Genomic DNA, 22,183 nt, shown 5'->3' with positions numbered 1-22,183 from the left:
ACATTAAATGGTCAGTTACATATGTATGAGGCAAGCGACCTGCACATACGACGAAAGTGCGAATTATAACTAGGCGGACAATAAAAAAATGAGACGTACGTGGTCACTTAATTGGTAGGTCAGCAATTGAAGGAATACGATTAGTGAATCATAGTTTTAATTGGTTGATACAATGAATGTTGATAGGACTTTGGCATATCTAATGAGATCTTTAATTATTTTCGCAATATTTTTAACTGAGTTTTCACAAGAGCTTGGCGAATGCTTGCAGTAGCAACAGTGCGATCAATATTCAAAAAAGTTTGAAAATCTAATCTTCCATATCTTTTTTACCATCCTTACGATAAAAATAGTGATCTGTGAAATTTACAGCATTTTCGATTAGAATTTAATGGTGGCCAATGTAGGTTTATATGAAAATTACAATACAGACATTTTCAAATATGTTTAAAATACGTTATTACTGAAATGTAAACTTATTTTTCGAACTATAATTAAGAATGTTGCTGAAGGGATCAATTCAATCCAACATACTGATTATATTCAAAATTAGGCACCCTTTCGTTCAAAAGAAAGCAAAACCACATTTCTAAACCACAGCCTCCGACTTGACTAACCTCTTCTTTCCGCTTGAGCCATCTTCCGCACGGGCTTTCCTCTAGAATTTCACTTTCATCCTCCGAATCCTCACCGCTCTCTCTAGGGGACTTATTGTGCTCGGTATCGTTATTACTGGAACGGCTACCCGGCATGGCAGAATAGCAGCTACTGGGTGGAAATCAGTCCGGTCGACCTCGGCCCGAGTGTCGAGGATATTTCAGTTAGTATCTGCGGGTGGAAACGAAGATAAAAAATAGAAATGAGTTTTTACGAAAGGAATTTGTAGATGTTTGTTAACGTGCAATGGATGATATCGAAGATTTGAAGTTTTTGATGTAGAATAACAGTTCTGTCCAACGTCCACTGCTACAAAGTAAAACCATGCTGAAGGTGCCCGGGTTCGATTCCCGGTCGGTCCAGGATCTTTTTGTAACGAAAATTTCGTTGACTTCCATGGGCATAGAGTATCGTCGTACCTGCCACACGCTATGCGAATGCGAAAAAATCATTTTTGGTGAAGAAAGCTCTCAGTAATAACTGTGGAAGAGCTCATTGAACACTAGTGTGATGAGTAGATTCTGTCCCAATGGGGCGTAATGTGAAGAAGAATTTAACATCAATAAAGCCAACTAAAATTTTGCTCCAGGTTTTTGAGCAAGTCAGGTTAAATATCGTTGCATGGAGTATATAGTAACAATAACGCTCGTGGTATCAACACGGTCAACTGACGTCGTTATTTTGGCACGTTTGCGCCTGGTTTATTCGACTAAAGAGTACACTGATTATAGAGCGGTTCCCTGTTTAAGGGATGGGTGGATGGAGAAAATTGATCGACCAAAAATGATTGGCTGACTAAAATGGGCTCAGACAAAACGTAATACAAAAGCAAAAGGCAAGACTTGTTCCATCGAGTAAACGAAAACGCTCATATCGATCCGCTACAAATGAATGCCACGTCCATCGACGAAAAAAAGTGAGGAATTTCCAAATTGCAAAATATAAAACGAAAAACTTGCGGTCAGATGATAAGAAGCCCCAAAGTTTGGCCACTGGTGTGTGTAGAAATTAACAATTTGGGTAGATATTAGAGTGGTTCAAAAAAATGTTTTTTCTTAACATCGCTCATTTATTTCCAGATCAAATTTTGAGTGTCCTTCCAAAATTTGAGCTCATTTGGATGAAAACTGAGACTGCACAAGTCCCTCAAAGTTTATACAGGAATTGCTATGGGAAAAGCAATCAATTGACTCAATCGGTCATAGTGTTTGCCCATGTGCTCTTGGGGATTAGAGTTACGTTGATACTGTGAGATACATTCATCAGCTACAACATTGCCGAAGACCGTTTTCAAATCAGACATCTAAGTAATTTTACGAAAAGATCCTTGACCTATACGACCCTCAGATTGTTCTTGCTGAATAGCTGTGCGCTTACCACTACGGCTATCTGGGCTGCGTGCAGTATCATAGGGACGTAACTGCAGTGATAGATTTCTCTTTATCGATGTTATTTTTAAAAGTTCCTAATATTTTTTTCTGGATGAAACCCTGGAGGAATTTTTGGAGGAATTAATTTATGGGAGACACAGTGAATAATTTCTCAAACTTATCCATATAAAAATGGCGAAAAAAAATACTGACAAAATCGGCTTGGGAACTCCTGGAAGGATTATGGTAGGGCTTCCTAGATAATTCCCTAAGCGAAAACAAACTATTACTAAGTAATTGTGAATAGGCTCAAAAACTTGCTATGCAGTTTGAAAGCACGCACAATTTTAATTTAGCACTTACTAGTCCAATTTAAAATCAAGAGAACGTTTCCGAAAATTCCTGGGAGACTGATTAGGAAGAAGTGAGAATTATTATTTAAAAAATCAAAAAATATGAAAGCTCCTGACGATGATGGAATTTTTTAGAAACTTCCAAAAAGTAGCTTATCATTCTTAGTTGATATATTTTGAGTACAAAAACATATATATTTGGTGAAAAAAACGGCTGCGAAATTTATATGTCAAATCCGGGTCAATATGACCCGAACACCTTAAACGTAACTGTTTTTGAACAACTTAGGAACGTTAACAAATGTTCTCAATTAGCATATTTTCCTGACAAATGGAAAAATGCTAAGGTTATTCCAATTTTAAAACCAGACAAAAATCCTGCAGAAGCTTCTAGCTATCGTCCAATCGGTTTGCTTTCCTCCATCAGTAAACTTTTTGAAAAGGTCATTTTGAACAGAATGATGTATCCTTTCCAAAAAATCTGAAGGCTATTCTACTGGTCTTGCTCTTTTAGACATAGAAAAAGCATTCGACAGTGTTTAGCATTAAGGCTTTATCGTAAAATTGAAAAAACTTCAATTTTCCAACATACATTGATAGAATAATTCAAAGTTTTCATTCAAATCGTACACTTCAGGTTAATTATCAGAACTCCAGATCTGAAAGACTGCCTGTAAGAGCTGGTGTTCCTCAAGGCAGCATTTTGTGGCCAATATTATACAATATTTTCACATCTGACTTACCTGAGTTACCTCAGGGATGTCAAAAATCTTTGCTTGCTGATGACACTGGCCTCTCCGCCAAAGGACGAAGCCGCGTGTCATCTGTAGTAGATTGCAACAATGTTTGGATATTTTTTCTCATACTTGCAAAAATGGAAGATTTCTCCTAATGCTTCCAAAACTCAACTAATTATATTCCTGCATAAACCAAAAGCTCTTTATTTGAAACCTTCAAGTAGACATGTTGTCACGATGAGAGGAATTCCAATAAATTGGTCAGATGAAGTTAAGTATCTAGGGCTCATGCTAGATAAGAATTTAACTTTCAAAAATCACATTGAGGGCATTCAAGCCAAATGTAACAAATATGTAAAATGTCTCTATCAACTTATTAAAAGAAGTCTTAAGAACAAGTTTTTGATATTCAAACAAATTTTCAGACCAGCCATGTTGTGTGCAGTACCAATATGGACTAGCTGTTGTAATACCAGGAGGAAAGCTCTACAGAGAATTCAAAATAAAATTTTGAAAATGATTCTGAAGCTTCCTCTCTGGTATAGTACTAATGAGTTACATACAACAACCGATGTTGAAACATTGTAACAAATGTCAAATAAAATAATTAATAATTTCGAACATTACTCAAACTCGTAAAAGCAGCCCTCGCCTTCTTGATCCGTGCACCTATGTCGATCTTTGTACCGCCGTCAGACGCCAATTGGCTACCAAGATGTTGGAAGTTTTCGACGTTCTCCACTCTCTGCCCGGCTACTGTAAAGCTGGAAGGGCTGGCCGTGTTTATATCCAACAATTAGGTCTTGTTGACGTTGATGTTGAGATCTGCCGCTGAGGAACGTTCGACAAAATCGTCGAGCTTTCTGTTTCTGTTCGGGATGAACCACTGCGACCAGTTTTCTTTGATCTTTTGTGGTATACCCGTGCCCTTTGTTTAGTGCATGTCGTTCTACTCCACTACTATTGAGAAATAATGAACTAGTTGTTTTTAATACAATTATCATTTTTTACCATATTGCATAGAGCCTCTTTAGAAAAAGATACCGCTATTTATATCTTTTGGAGAAAAAAGTTTGTCACCAATAAACTCACAAAAGCGCGCCCCTCAATCAGGTTCGGCCACTAAGCCTGGTTGAATAATAGAGTAAAGTGGGGAAAAGGTCGAGTGGGGCCAGAGTTTCTTTTTAAGATTTCTAGCTCAATTAAAAATTTAAAAATGTCATGGTGACTCGAATTCTATTCAAGTAAGAGACTTTCACTCCAAAAGATTTGGTTGACGTGAATATTGAGATTGAGTTTTTTGACGTGAATATTGTAATTTTTGGTCAAACTTTCGTTGCATGGAACCAAATGAAGATAAAATCTTTTTGAATATTTTATGTAAGGGCGTTTCTAGGCCTATCATAAGGATGCTTTGAGGTGTATTAGTTTTTGCATAAATGCTTGGAAACAATTTTTAGCCCATAGTGGGGCAACTTCACTTAGTTTTACGAAAAACTGCTTTTTTTGAGTATATTACAATTAACCCTGTTTTGGGTATTTTTTTTTTGATGAAAATTTAGTGTGTATTTTTCGACAAACTTAAGATTTCAACTGGTATGAAGTATGCCTGTCATAAAAGTATCGATATCTTGTGTTTTAGCCAGCGAACTTGTGCCCTACACTAGATTCGAACTCTTGCCCCACAGGTGGGGCAAAAGTTCGTTTAAGACAATCAATTTTGAAACTGTTATAACTAGAAATGGGTAAATATTTTGACACAAGTTTGTTCAGCAAAATTATAGCCAATATGTTGAAGGTTCACTGTATGGTTTTTGTTTTTTTTTCTACTGCTATTGTTTTCCTGGAAACTTTGATTATACTTTGATTTGATCGAACTTTTGCCCCACCTTACTCTACTGATTTTGACCATGCATCGGTACTCTAGCGTATCAAATTATTGCTTCTACTTATAAGTTTCAACATTGTTTTTTGTAACTGTGAACAGGTTTCATCGCATTAGACATTTAGATTCCTTGTAACAAGAAACTTATTTTAGAAGGTAGGAAGTCTGCTACTCCACTGATTCGGAATCGTTTACCTCCTAGATATCGAAATATAAGCACTTGAACTCGGAAATAATTTGTCTCATGAATTAAACCCAGCCTCAGTCCCTGATTGAGTCATTATTCCACTTCTACCTCCTCATCATCTAGGACAAATAGGTGGGTCTTAGTGGCTTGTTACTCGCTTATACTATTCCGACCGTAACTTATAAGTATTAACAAGAACAGCTACAACAAGTGTACAATACGGTAGATCTTACCTCGTAGCGCACCTCGAAAAGGTGATCTACCCGTCGTCGAGCTTACTCTGCATATCAGAGCGCCGTTGAGTTAGGATAGCAATATCAACAGCCAAATCGAGGTCATTTAAGTGCTCCATTAGTAATAGGCTGCCACAGCAGCCCACAGTTTTGTTCACGGTCAATGGCGCCTACCAAGATCTCGTCAATTTCGATGCTTTTCGTACTCATGTTGCGTACACTAGAGCAGCGAGCTCGATTTCGCGCACGGGGGTCATCTACACCTAATACCTTTAGGGTCGTTGGGGGACCACTTAGCGTCCACGTACGGACTTCAAATTTTTACCTGATTTTTTTTCTTACCAAAACGAGCACTTTTACAATGACGAACTTATAACATTTCGCATTTTCGAAAAATAAGGGACGGCCTAAGGCACACCTCGCCGATGGTCGGATGCGATGTCAGCGTTACGTTTATTTCGCACATCAAGAAGGTTCCATTTCCACTTTCGGCCGATACAGCTGTGGTCGATTTGATTTTCAGTAAAGTCGTCACTGGAGACCCACGGGACTTTGTGAACCGGACGACCACCATGTCGTTATTGTCACAAAACTCTGCCAACAGCTCACCGTTTTCGCATATTTCTCCGAGACCATGGCGTCCCATGACGGGATCATAGCTCGAGTTGTCGGATCCGATCTTCGCATTGAAGTCGCCCATGTAGATCTTGATATCACGCTTTGGAATCTCATCCACGACAGCATGGAGTTTACTGTAATAGTTCTCTTTGTCCTGCAATTCGGCAGCATCGGTTGGCGCATAACATTGGACTATGGTAAGCAGCGTTATCAACCTTCCAGATTTGTCTGAAATATTCCAGATTTTGGAGGCCCCATTTTACAAAAATCTGGAATATCCAGATAAAATTTTAAATGAATTTGTAAGGTTTTGTAAATAATTTGCCAGGTTCTCCATATATGACAGAGGCGATCCAGACTTTTCCAGACAAATTTTCAAAATCTTCCAGATTTTTGAAAAATGGACTTGGCATCCCAGATGGTAAGGTTTCGAACCTGTGTTCTGAATCTGGCGATGATTGTTCTCTCATTTATAGGCTTCCACTTCATAAGCGTAGGCGCTAAGTAGAAAGCCAACTCCACGGTGCCGAGAAGCGAGTTCGCAGGCCAAGATATAGCAGAATCTGTCCCGATGGTATTATGTGTTCTCCATAGTTTGGCCAACGGTCTTCGTTCAGTCCTAGGATTTCGAGCTTCATGCGACGCGCTTCGTTGGCGAGTTGTGCCAGTTCACCTTGCTGGGCTATCGTTAGTACGTTCTATGTTCCAATTCGTGTCCGTTGTTTCCCGCTAAAAGTCGTTGCCGTTAAATCAGTTCGCAATCTTTCTCTGTCGGTTTTTTGAAATTATTTTGAAGTTTCGGAGACAGTAGATTGTTAGCCTAAGGTTTCTTATCCGCTGTGATGGGGCTGCCATTTTAGGCGTAGCTTCTGGGCAAGAGTATTTCTTATTCAGCCGCTAGATGCCAGTTAGGCGCTGTTTGAGCCGCACCTTCTTGGTGAACAGATGCTCAGTGGACGCACCTCCTTAATCTAGCTGAAATCAGAAGAACAACAGGACCCAGGCTGCACTACCAGCTGAGCACGCAAGTCTTAATTGGCGGTCATTTGTCATACGTCGACCCGTGGAAGCATGAGGTAGGACTTGTGAGGAATCCGTCGAGTCACCATTTTGCAGACCTTTCGTATGTCTGCAGGGGAAAAATCCAGCATTTCTAACGTGGTATCTGATGAAACTATGGTAGAAATTCCTGGAAACCCTCTTGAGAGCGTCTGGAAGCTTGAAGAAGTCTTGGACGATTTTTCGAGATAAATTGCCAGATTAATTATTGAAAATAGTAATGAATCGAATCCCTGAATAATATTTAGCAATAATTTCTGAAAGAATCTTTAAAAAAATACAGAACGGAATCTCTGAAGAAAGGTCGGAGGAATAACAGGATTAATAGCTGTAGTATCCTTATACGAAACTCTGAAAAAATTATAGACGAAATCTTTGTTGATTTTCTTGCAAGAACGTTCATAGGATTCTTTGAAATCCTAGCGTAACAACTGAAAAAAATCTGCGGAAGAGTTACTGCAAAACTCTCCGGAGGAAATCCTGGAATAGTTCCTGGGAGAAACAAGAGTAATCCCTGTGGAAATTACAGGAGGTAGTAGCATGAGAATGGTCAAGTATTTCGAGAAGCAAATTCTGAATAAGTTTCTGAAAATCCTTGAATAATCGCTGCAGGAATATCTGGGCAGATTCCTTTGAAATTTGGTGAAGGAATCTTAAAAGGAGTTGAGTAATCTCTGAAGGAGTCCTTGAGTTATATGGAGAAATCACTCGAAGAACTCCTGAAGCTGAATTTAAGAAAAAATCTGGAGCATGCAGGAAGGTAGCAACAGATTTTATGAAGGTTTCTTTAGAGCGTCTAGAATTTTCCACTGCAGAAAGTTTCCTTCTGTGAAGACACTTCTCAAATATTTGTATTGAAACAGTGATCAAGTCTCTGAAAAGAGACCTGCTACTAGCCCTGTGTTGGAGATAACCGATGATAGTTTTTGTTCAAAAACCCAAACTTTCATTGGTTTCACATGTCAATTTGTAGCACGTTTGAGGTGATGAACACTTTAGGGGTAATTACGAGTCAGTCATCGCAACTGCAAAGACGAAGGGCCCCTCAAATTGCGTGATCAGAAAAGAGAGCTACCAGCAATCTAACGATAACTTGGCTCTTGACAAATCAAACTCATCACGTTCTTTGGTCAGCGATTGGGCGTGTGTTCAGATCTGGGTTTTGGATATTTTTTCACGGGTAATCAATTCCAACAATTGCTGGAGGGTGTCAACGCGAGAATGCAATTTACCTTGGGTCACATACAAGTGGCGTCGCAATTGCATGGGCTGCCGTTCTGTTGGTAATGCTTATTTAATGATAAAGCGATGGCGACGCTGCTGTTTGACGATGCTCGCTTAAGCTCGAACGGAGCCAGGGAATGGAGGCACGAATAAATCACATTGGCCGAGCAGGATTAAATTATCATCGGACGACGATTACCGTTGGCTGATGCGTCACAACAGAGAGAGTGCTGCAAATGTTTTGACGAATGCGTGGCGTATTTGTCAAGGATTTCGCGAAGGTGCATTGTTTGAGAGACAGGTGAAACAGGTTGATGACACAGGTATTCGGCGAATCAAGTCTCAATGAATGTGACTTGTTGGCTGTGATCATCTGACGTTGAGATGTTACAGTGGGGGTAATTGATGACGCATGTCGAAAAGAATAACTTGTCGAGTATAGTACACGACACTGAAGACGGTCTTACAGTTGGAGTCGAAATACGTGTATCTGTCAAAGGGTTCAAACTCTAGTGGAATGAAATGGTATAGTATTTCATTAGGGGTTTCATTTTTTTGTGAATATTATATTTCTTAAACTACAAACAAAACTTGCAAAAGTCTAGTTCTACGTTTTAAATATGATATGTTGAAGTACAACTTGTTTTCAAGACAGCAGTTGCGTTTGCCCCGTATTACTCTACAAATGTTAAAATGATCAAATGGAAGTTAAAGATCTAGTTAATAACTGTGGAAGGGAAGGTTTAAGATATGAAGCAGGCTTTGTCTCAGTTGGGACATAATCCCAGAAAAAAGTTTAAGCGATGGCCAAACTGTGTTGCATTACTTAAGTAGCACAATATTGCCTGTGACATTTTCACTTTATACTCGAAACGAACCGGTATAGCTTACACGGTGTTAATGAGCATTGGCTATCTTCCAACAATGGCAAGTAGTTATATTGTAGTCCGACTTATGGCACATATTTCGTTGTTCTACGATTAAGACCAGTCCCCGACTAAGTAAGTAGCAGCAGCACAGCAGTGACAAAGTTGCTTCGTTATGGATGTAATTGGGTTGTTGCTTACATTGTTTTCACTTTAAAGGGAGAAAGACAGTAGGGAGAATTCCCCATGGGGTCTTCCTAGTTGGTAACCATGCAGCATTTTTGATTCCTTTATTGGTAAAATTTCAAACATTTTTATGTTAGATAACACTATTAAATTTAGCTTCTATTACCGATTTGCTCTGTCAGACAAATATGAAAGTTGTTTTACAAAGCTGTGTTTCAATATAAACACCCAGAGTTTCAAAAACTTTTTTTTCAAATGACGAAAAAAGTTGATGTTTTATACCCCTATTAATAATGATAGAAATTCCCCCACATGCTCCATCTAGGCTATCATTACAGTATACGAAAAAGCGTGGATCCAGTTTTCAAATGTTTTTAATGAGGTTTCAGAAATGATTGCAATATGTACGTTACTTTTCTAAAATTTTAAAATTCTTTTCTTTACCGTTCAAAGCAGCCCAATTGAAAATATTCAAACAATTTATTAGTACTGCTTCAGTCATATTTGCGGTTTTTAACATTTGCAATTGTTCATATAAGAAATCAACATCAGAAGCAGACTGAAATAGGAGATGAACCAGCCTATGGCTGAAAATCTCGATAATACTAATAATAACCAGAAACAGGGTTATTTTGCGGGCTGATTTGAAGTTTTGTGTACCCGCAATGACATTGGCTTAAGAAGCACCATTCGAAATAACAATTTATTAGTTGTGAGGATCCCAAAAGCTAGATTTGTTATTACTTCCGCAATTTGTTCTAAAATTTATATCAAATCTCCCGGAAATGTACCCATGTCACATGAACAAGGACTAAATCATTTCCAAAGCTTTCATATTGTTTAGATCACATTTGCTAAAGTTCTTAGGAAATACCTTCCAACGTTTGACAGATTTGCTTCTCTTTTTCATTCTGATTAAATGGACCGGGAATTTCCAATACATCGTTTTTAGCGTGATCGAATTTGGTTCTCTGAACTGGTGCTCTTTGAAGTTCCTTCTTCATTTTAAATGTTTAATTTATGCCTATTGTTCAGGATATTTGTAGTTCCTCAAGTGTTTCTGACAAAACGCAGCAGTTTGTTTTCTTTGCTACTCTGAAACAATCATTAATGCAGTTCAAGATCTCGTGCCTAAATTCAGCAAATTCAGATATGCTGACCACGATTGGCGACACCTTTTGCTTCTTTACTTCACTTGTCCCTTTGATCTGGGTATAATTTTGAAAATTATTAGATTTACTCTTACAGGGCTGGTAGCATTTGAGTGCTCTTGAAGTAGGAACTTTAGAGACCTTATTCTTGAAAATAGAGACCAAAACGATAACGTAAGGAAACTAAAAAAGACCAAACAGGATAAAAAATCATAAACAGAAATCAGGAGATAAAAGATTCCATAATATGCAGAAAATCCGACCAGACATTTTTCTATGAATACCTTTAAGAAGTCAACCTGGAATATTGACGGGATGATGGTCCAATGGCTACCGTTTCTGCTTATGAAGCAGAAGGTCATGGGCTCAATCCCAGGCCCGTCTCTTTCCTCTTACATTGTAGTTGTATCTTTCCCATGCTTCTATCTTTCACTCTTAATACATCACAGTTCAGAGCATTTGCTACAACCAGAGACGGACAAAAAAACCGTCTCTCTACGCTTCCATTATTCCATCCTATAGCACGCCTTTCCTTAGGCCTGATACATAGGCAGTGTGTTAATCAAACAGCAGGCCTATCTGCCATAAATTTATTACCCCTATATCCGGTTTAATGGATCATCAATTCCTCCCCCTGCCCCTCATTGGTCTGCATTTTGACGTGTCAGGCTAAAAATAGAAGATCACCAGCACTTATACACTGAGGGTGTCTGTTAGTCCCAAGCAGTCATCTGGTTGGTTCTTTGTGTAAGTGCAGCTGATCCGACGACACTGGAGTAGCAACCACGGGTGGCCAATCAAATTCAAACTCAACTTAAGAAGTCAACCTGGAATATTTCAAGGATAACCCCAGAAATTACTTAGGAGCTTTCAACATGAATTTCTCCAAAGATTCTTTCACAATTTTCCCAAGAGAAATGGGATTTAATTCAAGATTTCCGTTAAGGACATTTTCAAGAACTCCAGCAATTATTTCTTCAGATGACTTCATTTACTTCTAAGGACTTACTTTAGTTTTTTCCCGAAGATTTCAACCGAGAATTTATCTAAGGATACTTTTAAAAGTAATCTCAGAAATTCCTCCTTCGATTTCTCCAGAAAGGTCAGCAGAAATTCTTTGGGAAATTCCCCAAGCAAGTTCTCAAAAAATATTAGTCAGGAATTTTCCAGGGAATTGTCAAGGACATTTTTGGAGAAACCCCTGAACCTATGGCTTAAGTAATCGGTGATGAAACTTCTGTAGAAATTTCTGATAAACTCTTGCGAGGATCTTTGAAAAATTTCTTTTCCTGATTTTTCGAATTGAGAAAGATAGAAAAAATCAATTGAATTCCTGTATAAAATCCGGCAGGATTTTATGGAGGCATCCTTGAAAACATTAAGCAAAATCTTTGAAGAAACTTGTGTAAAAATGGTCAGAATAATTGGTATGAAACCTCAACAGGGTGGCCACCAAATATCCATTTTGAAATTCCTGATATAATTCACAAAATTTTCCCGGTTTTTAATTGAGGAGCCCAATTGCAAAAGGGTGACCCTGTACTCGTTTTTTAATTGGATATACTAAAAAATTCTACTTCAGGCTTTCCTACGGTAGTTTAAGGTGATTATTCCGTCCGACATGAAAAGTAATATTAATCTTGTTTTCGGCTTCTATGCAATGGAATAAAAAATAGATGAACAAAACTTCAAAGTTGATTTTATCAAAACCTCTTTACTTCTAACATTGTTTATGTTTTATAACATTTTGTCACATTCCTTGGTTAATACTAAAATTTCGGGTATATTTTGTTTTCCGTGTCCCTCCCGAAATGTCAGATAGGAACAATCCCAGTGTTAGCACTTTCTAAAAAACTCCAGTAAAAAATTGGCGGTGAAGTGAACGTCAAGCATGATCAAAAGTGACAAGGTTCAAATTTGGATCAATTTTTAACATTAAAGTTTCAATATGATAAAGTGGTTTTTTGAGCGGGAAAATTTGCCAAAGTAGTAGCAAGGATACGCTCTATCGAGTTATTGAATATAAACAAGATTTTATCATAAACTTCAGGACTCCATTGTGCCAATTGGACGACATTCAATGCCACTTTCGATTCACTTCGGCAGGGGTTTGTTTTAAAGCAAACATTGTATTGCCCAGTAGGCTGTAGAGGCATTGAAAAAAAAACCGAGGTTTAAAAAATATTATTCCACACAAATACGTCGGGACCCTTGGAAAAAAAGTTAAACAATTTTTAAAATCAGTCGTCCTATTCTTAAGCCAAATTGTGACATACAAACACCATTCCATTTCCAGGTGTATAGATATACATGCCATTTTTGTGCATCTTACTACCCTATTTGGGAACTTTCAAATTATTCTTAGATTTTTTTCTTTATGAAAATAAAGAGTACACTAAAGCAAATAAGTTAAGGGAAAGCATGTTTCTCAATTAATTCAATTTTTAGTCAATTAGATATCTAATGATACATTAGAAGTTCTTATAAATAGAACATTGTTGTCAAGAATATTCGGATTTATTGATTTATGATTCAGTAAAAAATGGCTGCTTAAAGAGAATAATTCAAGCCCTGATATTAAAAAAAAAACAACAAAAACATAAAATATTTCGAAACATTGCCAACCAATGAAAAAGTGACACATTTCTAAGAACTATAAAGTATCAAAGTAGACTATTTCAACAAGAAGTTAAATAATTAATGTTTAAATGTTATTTGTCTAAGATTACAGATGATTAATGGCAATACCAGTAACCATATCAACTTTTTACTATTTATTTTTGATTATTTCTAAATTAAGAGCTTGAAGATGTTCGTTTACAATGAATTTCCCGGTGACCATCTCAAATTCCCGATTTTCCCGATGGATTCAATTTCCCGCTTTTCCCGGTTCGGTGGCCACCCAGCTCAAATTAAATATTGAAGAATCCAAAGAGATTTTACCTGGAATTTTTAAAAGATCTGTAGGAGTAATTCGTGAATGAAATGTTGGACACATTTCTAAATAAATTTCTGGAAGCAGTAGCGTAACCAGCATTTTGTTGTGGAGGGGGATTTGCAATTTTGAAGTGATTGTTTTTAGAATGTATTTTAAGTAAAGAAAAAAAGAGTTGAAAAATTGAGCTATATTTATCCTTTGAAACAAGCATAGTTAAATGGAATAAACAAGATTATACTACATTAGCGCGATACCATAAATGTATAACTCCTTAAATTTGATTCCAAATTTATTAGCTAACAGGTAAAAATTTACCCTTATGATCGTTGTGTCCAAGTAAAGTTGCGCGAATTTGTATATTGGGGCAAATCGGAGTCACATTTGTTCAACAAGTTTTAGGATCAACATTGTTTTATATTCAAATGGGATAGATATGCATCCACCGGCGACTAAATGCTTCAATAGATTTCTAAGGTTTACCCCGTAATCTTTAAAAATCAAAGAATCGCTTCTCCGGGATTGCCTGAAGCAACTGAAAATGTAGCATCAATTAGCTCTTCAAAAAGTCCCAGTATGTTTGAAAGTTTGGCAAGCTTCTCACACAAAACCTCCAGTTGTTTCCCAGAAAAGGCTAGAAAATGTCGTTATATATTATATAGTAGCAATTCAGGATTTGTTTTATAAATCTTTCAGGAGTCTAAGAGAAAAAAACACTAGTTTTATAAATGTCAATGTAAGAACCACTGATATTCACCCAGTTAATACGAACAAAGCTAAGTGCTATTACAACTACATAGAGGCTAGAGTTGAATTTCAAAAATAAACTTAAATTCCCCGGTATTTCGTATCAAAATTCACTGCAAGGGGAAGGAAAATGATGACTTTAGAGACCATTTTCATTAAAAAGAGAATTTAAAGACCATGAAAAAATAGAGATTTTCATTTAGCAAGTCTCTAAAAAGAGACCTGCTACCAGCCCTGCTTTGAGAAGGTAACGCGTATTCTAAGGCAACGCCTTTTCTGCAATTGCCAATTTGAATGACTGTTTCAAAACCCACTTTCTTGGAGGAAATTTGTGAATTTTTAAGTCTGAAAATCCCTCCGGTGCACATGTATCTAACGTAGTGAAAAGATGATTCATCGGACGTTACGTTCATTTGAATGCGCCTGTAAGCAACCAGGGTCTGAGTCAGAATATACGTGGTAGGTAGGGGGGCTGGGGGCAAGAAGGACACCTTAAGATATATAGGTTCAAATCATGGTTGATTGGCACAATTTTTGAAGATTATTCCAGTGTAGGGGCAAGCTTAACTCTTGTTCTAAATGATGTTATCGATAGATTTCAAAAATATAAGAATCATATGATGAGTTGAGATTCTTGAAAATGTCACTTCTTATGAGGTTTTTAAACAAGGCACGGGGCAAGACTGCCACTCGTATAGGGCAAGAAGACCACCAGAGCAAAATGCCACAAATTTTGTATATTATTATTTCCCGCCTAAACGATAAATTCTAGAGTAAGTAAAGATAAAAACTGAGGGATAAACGTTGAATTCTAGTTAAAAAGTAATTTTACGAAATTTATTTAGTTCTCATCTTATTTGACTGTAACAATAATGGTAAAAATTTTCAGAAATCATTTTGAATGTCCATTATGGTTTATTTTGATTTGATTTAGTAGGAAACATTGATTTAATGCAATATTAAACAAGAAAAATAAAAGTTCATTTGATTTTATATGAAAAAATTGCGGTGTCCCTCTTGCCCCATAAGACATACTGTTTTTATATATGTCAAACTTAATGTCAAAAGGATTTTTTCGAAAAAATTTCCTCACAGCTATATTAAACAATTGAAAATCATCAATACTGTGCGGAAAAATCAATATTTTTTGTATTTATTGGGAGTCAAACCTTGTTTTCCAGTCTTACATTCTTATAACATTTCGCATTTTTCGCGTTGGCGAGTTAAAGACATTTTTCTAATTTTTTGTACTAAACATTTTTAACTGTAATATTTACACAACCCTCAATTAGTACTCAATTTATTCTTATCCTGAGTTTAACATAAAAAAATTCGTGAAATTAGAGGTGGCACTATTGCCCCGGGTGTCGCTCTTGCCCCATGCCCCCTATTAGTATAAAATGCATAAAATACAAATCACGAATGGATATGGTTTGCATATGTCCTCGGTGAATCGCACGTTGTCGTCGTCGTCGCGCTCCATTTCGCGTCTTGTTGAATTAGTCAAGTCGAACTTTGGATCATTTGAGAGAGACGAAGGCGATTGGTATGCACGCAGAGCCTTATAAAAGCAGACCACGCACATAGACATCTCAGCAACAAATGGAGGATGATTAACAGGCTTGAGGCGCATTCATGAAACTTTTCGCCAAATCGTGCTTCACGTTCGACCAGACGGTTTGCGTTTTGCACGGATCACGGAAAGTCTGCGCCCGGCATATTTTGCTGGTTATTTATAATCGATGCATGCATAGCGCCAGGCGTCATCGGTGTCGTCAGCTGTTTCATACTAAATTGGTAAAGAATGTTGGTCCTGCTATGAAGGGACACCGGAGCACGCCATGTCTGAACAGGAAGATTACAGAATTTACATGAAATTTTTTTCCACGCGAAATAGAGGAACTAGAGCTGTATTTTTATAAGCGGGTGGCTTTGAAACAGTTGAGATATTATTTAAGGTGTTTTACCTCTGATGCAGGGCTTTTTCGTACCTTATTCAGGTGATAAGCATTAAAAATTATCTGTGTATGGAATACCCTAGCCCCTAGCTTGGTATTCTGCAGCAATTTTCTTCTGCTCAGATGTTGTTGTAGATGAAAATTTCATAATCTGTTTAATTAGTTATGGCGTGTGGCGTCACGTGTCGTGAAACATGAATCAGCTAAAAAAATGTGGATGTGAGATGATATCGCTGGCTGGGTTTCATTTGGCTATCTATCAACATATGGGGGAGGTAGTGGCTGTTAGATCAAAGTGAAGGTGAAAAAGGCTGTGGTGAAATGGCCTTGAGTGAAAAATCCCGATGATTAATGACATAGGAACAATGCCATTGAAAAGCCACAAAACCAGCCTTTAAAAGACACAGCTGGGAAGCATGCTAAAATTTAAATAAAAACATAGTTGCAATTCATATTCTCGTTGATTACCGTTTTTTGAAATATTGGATTCAAATCCATCACAAAGAAGTCCGGCGAACTGTATCGCAGATTTTTTGTTGGCTGGATGATTATCTAAAAAATAGAAACTCTAGAGAAAAAGTAAAGACTAAAGTTTCCTACATTTATTTATTTGAAGATATCTTCAAATTATTACCTGTGATTCTTTCACGGATTACCTAGCAAATTTCTTCGAAATTTTTGTTCAGTAGATTACCTATAAGAAGTCTTGAAATTACCTCAGATTTTTGTAGTGGTTCTTCTTCTACGGATTTTCCTAGAATTTCCTTCAATATTTTCACACAGAAATTCCTACGAAGGTTTTTGTTCAAGATATTTTAAATAATTCAACCAGGAATTCCTTTATCAATATTTCTTTTTCTAGGAATTCCTTGAGGAAGCTATAAAAAAATCCCAAAGAAAAAAGTTATGCTTCCTCCTGATTTTCCTACGATTTTCTTCTAGATTTTGTGCATGAGCATGAGCATTGATGACCGTACAATTCGTAGTTGCTAATCCGTGATTGACCAGAATAATCGAAATTGTACAGGAAACCAACAGATGTAGCTTGGGAGTAGCATACCATCTTCAATGTACTTTTTCGAGGACTCTGAAATTAGTAATTTCAATAACGTCGCCAGTCACGTCCTTACGGTCATCGGGGAAGGGAAGGAATGTTAGTGTGACATCCATTGTTACTAAAGACCGAGTATACCTCTGCATCTTCATGATTGTCACGGATGTTTTGTTATTGGGAGGGCTTGAAAGCTACGTGATCAGGATTCATCTTGGTAAGTGATGCGATTCATGTAACCTCAGTTTAAAAAGTTATCAATCAATGCATCGGTTTGAATCTCGAAACTTTTTAAAACATGAATAAGCGCTTATGTCAACACTTTAAGTGTCGAACCATCCATAGTTTCTTCAATAAATATATAAAAAATACATGACATGGTCCAAATGTGTTATTAAAAGCATGAAACGAGCTCACCAGTTGGTAATCCATCCTCGACTGAACAGTCACAATCTCAGCGTCAACACGCTTAAGCTTAAGCTCCGATGGCGCGCAAATAAAGTGCTAATTGGGAAAAAAATCACTCCGAGCGCGCGAAAAATGAATCGGACAGCTTGGGCCTTCGCAAAGCACTACCCAAGCGAACTTCCTACGATTTTCTTCTAGATATCTAACCTTTTTAGATGCTCAGAATATCGAATTTCCGTTGGACAGTCCATTGTCCTCTGACATGATGGACATAATGAATTGCAGAGAAATGTCGAAGGAGTTTATTCCAATCTGTAGCTATCGCAAATAAATATTAGCGGAATTTGGGGCAAGTGTGCCACCTTAAGTAAATTGTTCTCTAACTTTGCCTAAAGCTTATAAAATCCACCAATTTAGCCTCATGCTGTTAGTTTCACATCTTTTCATAACCACTGTGCCATTTAAAAAGAACATAATTTCAAAAAGTATTAGTTTTGGAGCTTCTCAAATATCATCCAAAATAACCTATTTTTCGACACTATGGGGCAAGTGTGCCACCCATATGGGGCAAGACGGCCACCGAATAAACATCACATGTAATTCCTTTGTAATGAAATTTTCTTTATTTCCTATTAATATTACTTACAAAGCAGACGCTTTTCGATAATTTAAAAAATAATTTTAAGTTTACCGTAATAAGGGGATGCTTTATAACAAGGTTCAAAACATACGTAACTCCCTATTACTCAATTCGAATAACTAAAATGATTATTTTTGTCTCCATTCAATACAATGTATGTATTACCGTTATATTACTGCTAATATGTATAGTATTAAACTAGATCAGCACTAAATAACGGTAAAATATTGATGTAGATATGTAAAACAGTACTTAATAAGCCGAAAAACATGTTATAATTGAATATTTTGAGAAAAATCGCTTTGGGGGGCAAACATGTCAGTTATTCCCCTACTATACTTCAGAAACTAATACTGGTGCCTTATTTTGGTTTATTTTTATGATTTTGTTGATAATGTTTACACTTTTATCAATTTCACTCCCATAATTTGTGTTTACCAAATAGGTGGCACACTTGCCCCAATAAGTAGACATTTCTACCAAACTAGATTTCGTATGTAAAACTAAATACTTTCTTCATTCAAATGCCACAATAACTTACACATTTGAATAGTTTCACGATGTACAGTACGTTAGAAAAATCTGTTAATAATTTACCTTTCACCATGCTATTTAGAAACAACGAAATCTTATAAAAATACACCGGTCATCTGTTATGCTACCTTCTTTATGTGATGGGCAATTCTTTCGAGTTTTACCGTCCCCAACATATTTGGCAATATTTATTTAGTCGAGAAGCGATGGTTACTCGACTGAAGTTTCTTGTTGATGATAGATTGGCTTTTCAGTCTTGACAAAATTAAAAACAGTTATTTTATTTTGTCAAACGTTTCGATCCGTTTGGAACCTTCCCCAGGGACTCAATTGTTACAGTTCTGTTGTTCAATGTGGATCGGTGGAACCTGTAACTGTCTGGTGCATCGATTTTTCCCGCCCACCCGCATCCAGTTTTGGAAGCTTTTTCGGTGGGAACTCGAACTTAAAGCAGTGCACCGGAATTTCGACCCTGGTCGAATATCGAACACCATTGCATTGAGGATGGTCTCAAACGGACCGAAACGGACATAATAAAATAACAGTTTTTAATTATTAAGCCAATCTATCATCAATTTAATCGAGAAAGACCAGTTCATCACCTTGTCGCTAGAGACTATTCTAGTGCATTTTAAACTTTTCAGAAAACGGGTCATTCGGGAAATGGAATTCATGGAATAGGGGCAATCGTAGAACTGGCGTGCGGAGAAATAACATTCGGGGATAAGTAGCACAATCAACAATAGTCAATAGTCTCGTGAAGTAACAACTGGGTAAATCGGAAGAACGATAACTGCACGAATCTCTACTAGCAATCTCTGGGCCAATCCCGACTAGTAGATTAACAAAATTGTGACACAATTAACAAATCTTGATTTGTTACAAATAAAAAATTTTGTTTGATTTTTGTTAGAAGAATTTTGAGCTGATGGAGGAAATTATAATATAATTAAAACAAAATCAGTTATAATAACAAAAGCTGTTTCAAATTTATTTCAATTTAAAACATAATAACACAATTTGTAATAAAAACATGAGAGCAATTGCTTATAACAAAATTTGTTATAATTCAGTTATAGAAATAACAAAATGAGTTATATTTTTGTTTAACTTGAAACATAATGAGTTACATTTTTGCTTAAATTATTACATATTTTGTTTCAATTTTGTTTAGTGTAGAGGAAATAGTGTTACATTTTTTTTAACTACTAATCAGCCAAAATCATAAAATATTTTGTTAGAAAAAATGCGCTAACTGAGTAACAAAATCTGTTACAACTCTGTTATAATCTACTGGTTGGGATCTGTGTAGAAAATGCTGATAGAATTCCTAAAAATGTTTTCAGAGCAATCCCTGTGGAAAACACTAGAAGAGCATGAGCATGATTGACCACCCGTTGTTGCAAGAGCAGATGTACTTACATTCAGAGTCAGTAGCATCCTCAATGTGTAAGTACTTGAGCTCCAATTATTATAACAAACAATAACGGCGCCTGCTGCTTCTGAATGCAGGACAATTTGGGGATGGGAGGGAAATGTTGACGTGGTACGTGAGTCCTCTGCACTTCCACAAGAATTTCCCAGTTTTGGATACAGGAAAGGATTGTATAATAGATTCGGTTTCGGTAAACCATATCACACTTAACCTATTCGTCCATAGCAATCGCTAGAACCAGAGATGGATAAGAAACCGATTCCATACGCACCCATTCTTTCATAATTATATCACGTCTTTCCTTACGCCTGATACATGGCAGACTGCTAACCAAAAAGCAAACCTCTCTGCCATAAAATTGCTTTATCCCCAAGCCATACACTCTCGCGTGAACTGTTTCTGTACCCCAGGTCTACAGTGGGCCAGTTATAAATACAACATAAGGATGCTTGTTAGTCCCTATCAGTCATTTGGTTGATTCCTTGGGTAAGTGCAGCAGACCTGGCAATATTAGAGTAGTCCCAGTGAACACAAACTCGTATATGATAGCGCATAAGAGTACAAAAGTGGAGGCGATATACGTACATGCGCCATAAGGCTGCATGCAAAATGTGCGTATATCACCCCCACATTTGTACTCTTATATCCTATGATATACGATCGTGTGTTTACTGGGGTATCCACGGGCGGCCAATCATGCTCAAGCTGTTACAATCGGCCGAATAACAACTTCTACTGCATTGTTGAGCAACAGCCAAGAAAGCTTATCGTCTTATGTAGTCCCCGGCTGCATTTGAACGAAATTCTCCCGAATCACAATAGTTTTGTAGTCCACCCATTGTTGCTCTAATCAGGAGAATCTAATGTATGCTTCCAGGAAAATTTGTTCTCGTTTATTATTTTCCATCTCTCTACGCGGTCAATATGCCTTTCCTTCCATTACTCTAGTAGCTGTTCTGTTTTATTTATTCTTACCCGATCAGCGGATCACAACCGAGTTGTAACACATTTTGTTACTCAGTTAGCGCATTTTTTCTAACAAAATATGTTATAATTTTGGCTGATTAGTAGTTAAAATAACAAAAATTATAACACCATTGCCTCTATACTAAAAAAAATTTAAACAAAATATGTTATAATATAATTAGAAATGTAACTCAATACGTTTCAAATCAAACAAAAATATAACTCATTTTATTTCCCATAACTGAATTATAACAAAATTTGTTATAAGCGATATCTCTCAATGGATTACCTGCTTTTCTCTTGCCCACAGTTGATCAGCAAAAGTTTTCTCGTTTCATTTTGTATGGGGAAAGGCATCTAACTTCAAATTTCTCGCAAATGAAAGCATTAATCGAAAACATATTTGGTAGGCGTGATAGTCATTATCATTACGTACAACTGGTGCCAAATATTTTTTCGAAAACAGTCCCCAATTTTGAGAAATGATTCGTTTGATGCATTTCGCCATACAAATATTTTCCGCGTTATCTTTTAGCGATTTTTCGTGCATAGACACTAGCGCAAGTGCGTTACTATGTAATGAGTAGCGAATCAGACCAAGCATGTAACCGATTTTAATAACAAATTGTGTTTTAATTATGTTTTAAATTGAAACAAATTTGTAACAGCCTTTGTTGTTAAAACTTATTTTGTTTTAACTATGTATTAATTTCCTCTATCAACTCTAAGTGCTTCTAACAAAAATAAAACAAAATTTGTTATTTGTAACAAATATTGATATAATTATGCTACAATTCTGTTGTAATCTACAGGTCGGGTAATTTGATGGGTTTGGCACTGTTGAATGGCATTCCTAAATTCCTCCAAAAAGAGGACTGGTTTGTGTTTATCGTCCATTTCATAGACATTTCATTCCTTGTTTTGACCCTCATTACTCGCTCTCTGAGCACCATTCAGGTGTTCATCGAAGTGCTGTTTTCACC

At 36.9% G+C, this 22,183-nt stretch overlaps 1 protein-coding gene across 5 annotated transcripts in view; it reads right to left on the bottom strand.

Annotated features, from left to right (window-relative positions):
• Window positions 1-22,183, bottom strand: part of LOC5572662 (nuclear receptor-binding protein homolog) — a 217,890-nt gene that overhangs the window by 135,644 nt on the left and 60,063 nt on the right. For all 5 annotated transcript variants that reach the window (XM_021845141.1, XM_021845140.1, XM_021845143.1 and 2 more), the window contains exon 3: window positions 618-828. In XM_021845141.1, coding sequence (XP_021700833.1) covers window positions 618-752 — 135 coding nt within the window. In that variant the 5' untranslated portion in view covers window positions 753-828. The remainder of the gene's footprint in view (window positions 1-617; window positions 829-22,183) is intronic.

This window comes from Aedes aegypti, chromosome 2 (assembly GCF_002204515.2).
Source record: "Aedes aegypti strain LVP_AGWG chromosome 2, AaegL5.0 Primary Assembly, whole genome shotgun sequence".
NCBI classification, from domain to species: domain Eukaryota; kingdom Metazoa; phylum Arthropoda; class Insecta; order Diptera; family Culicidae; genus Aedes; species Aedes aegypti.
Note: the sequence above shows the minus strand (reverse complement) of the source record. Positions and strands in the feature narration are given on the sequence as shown.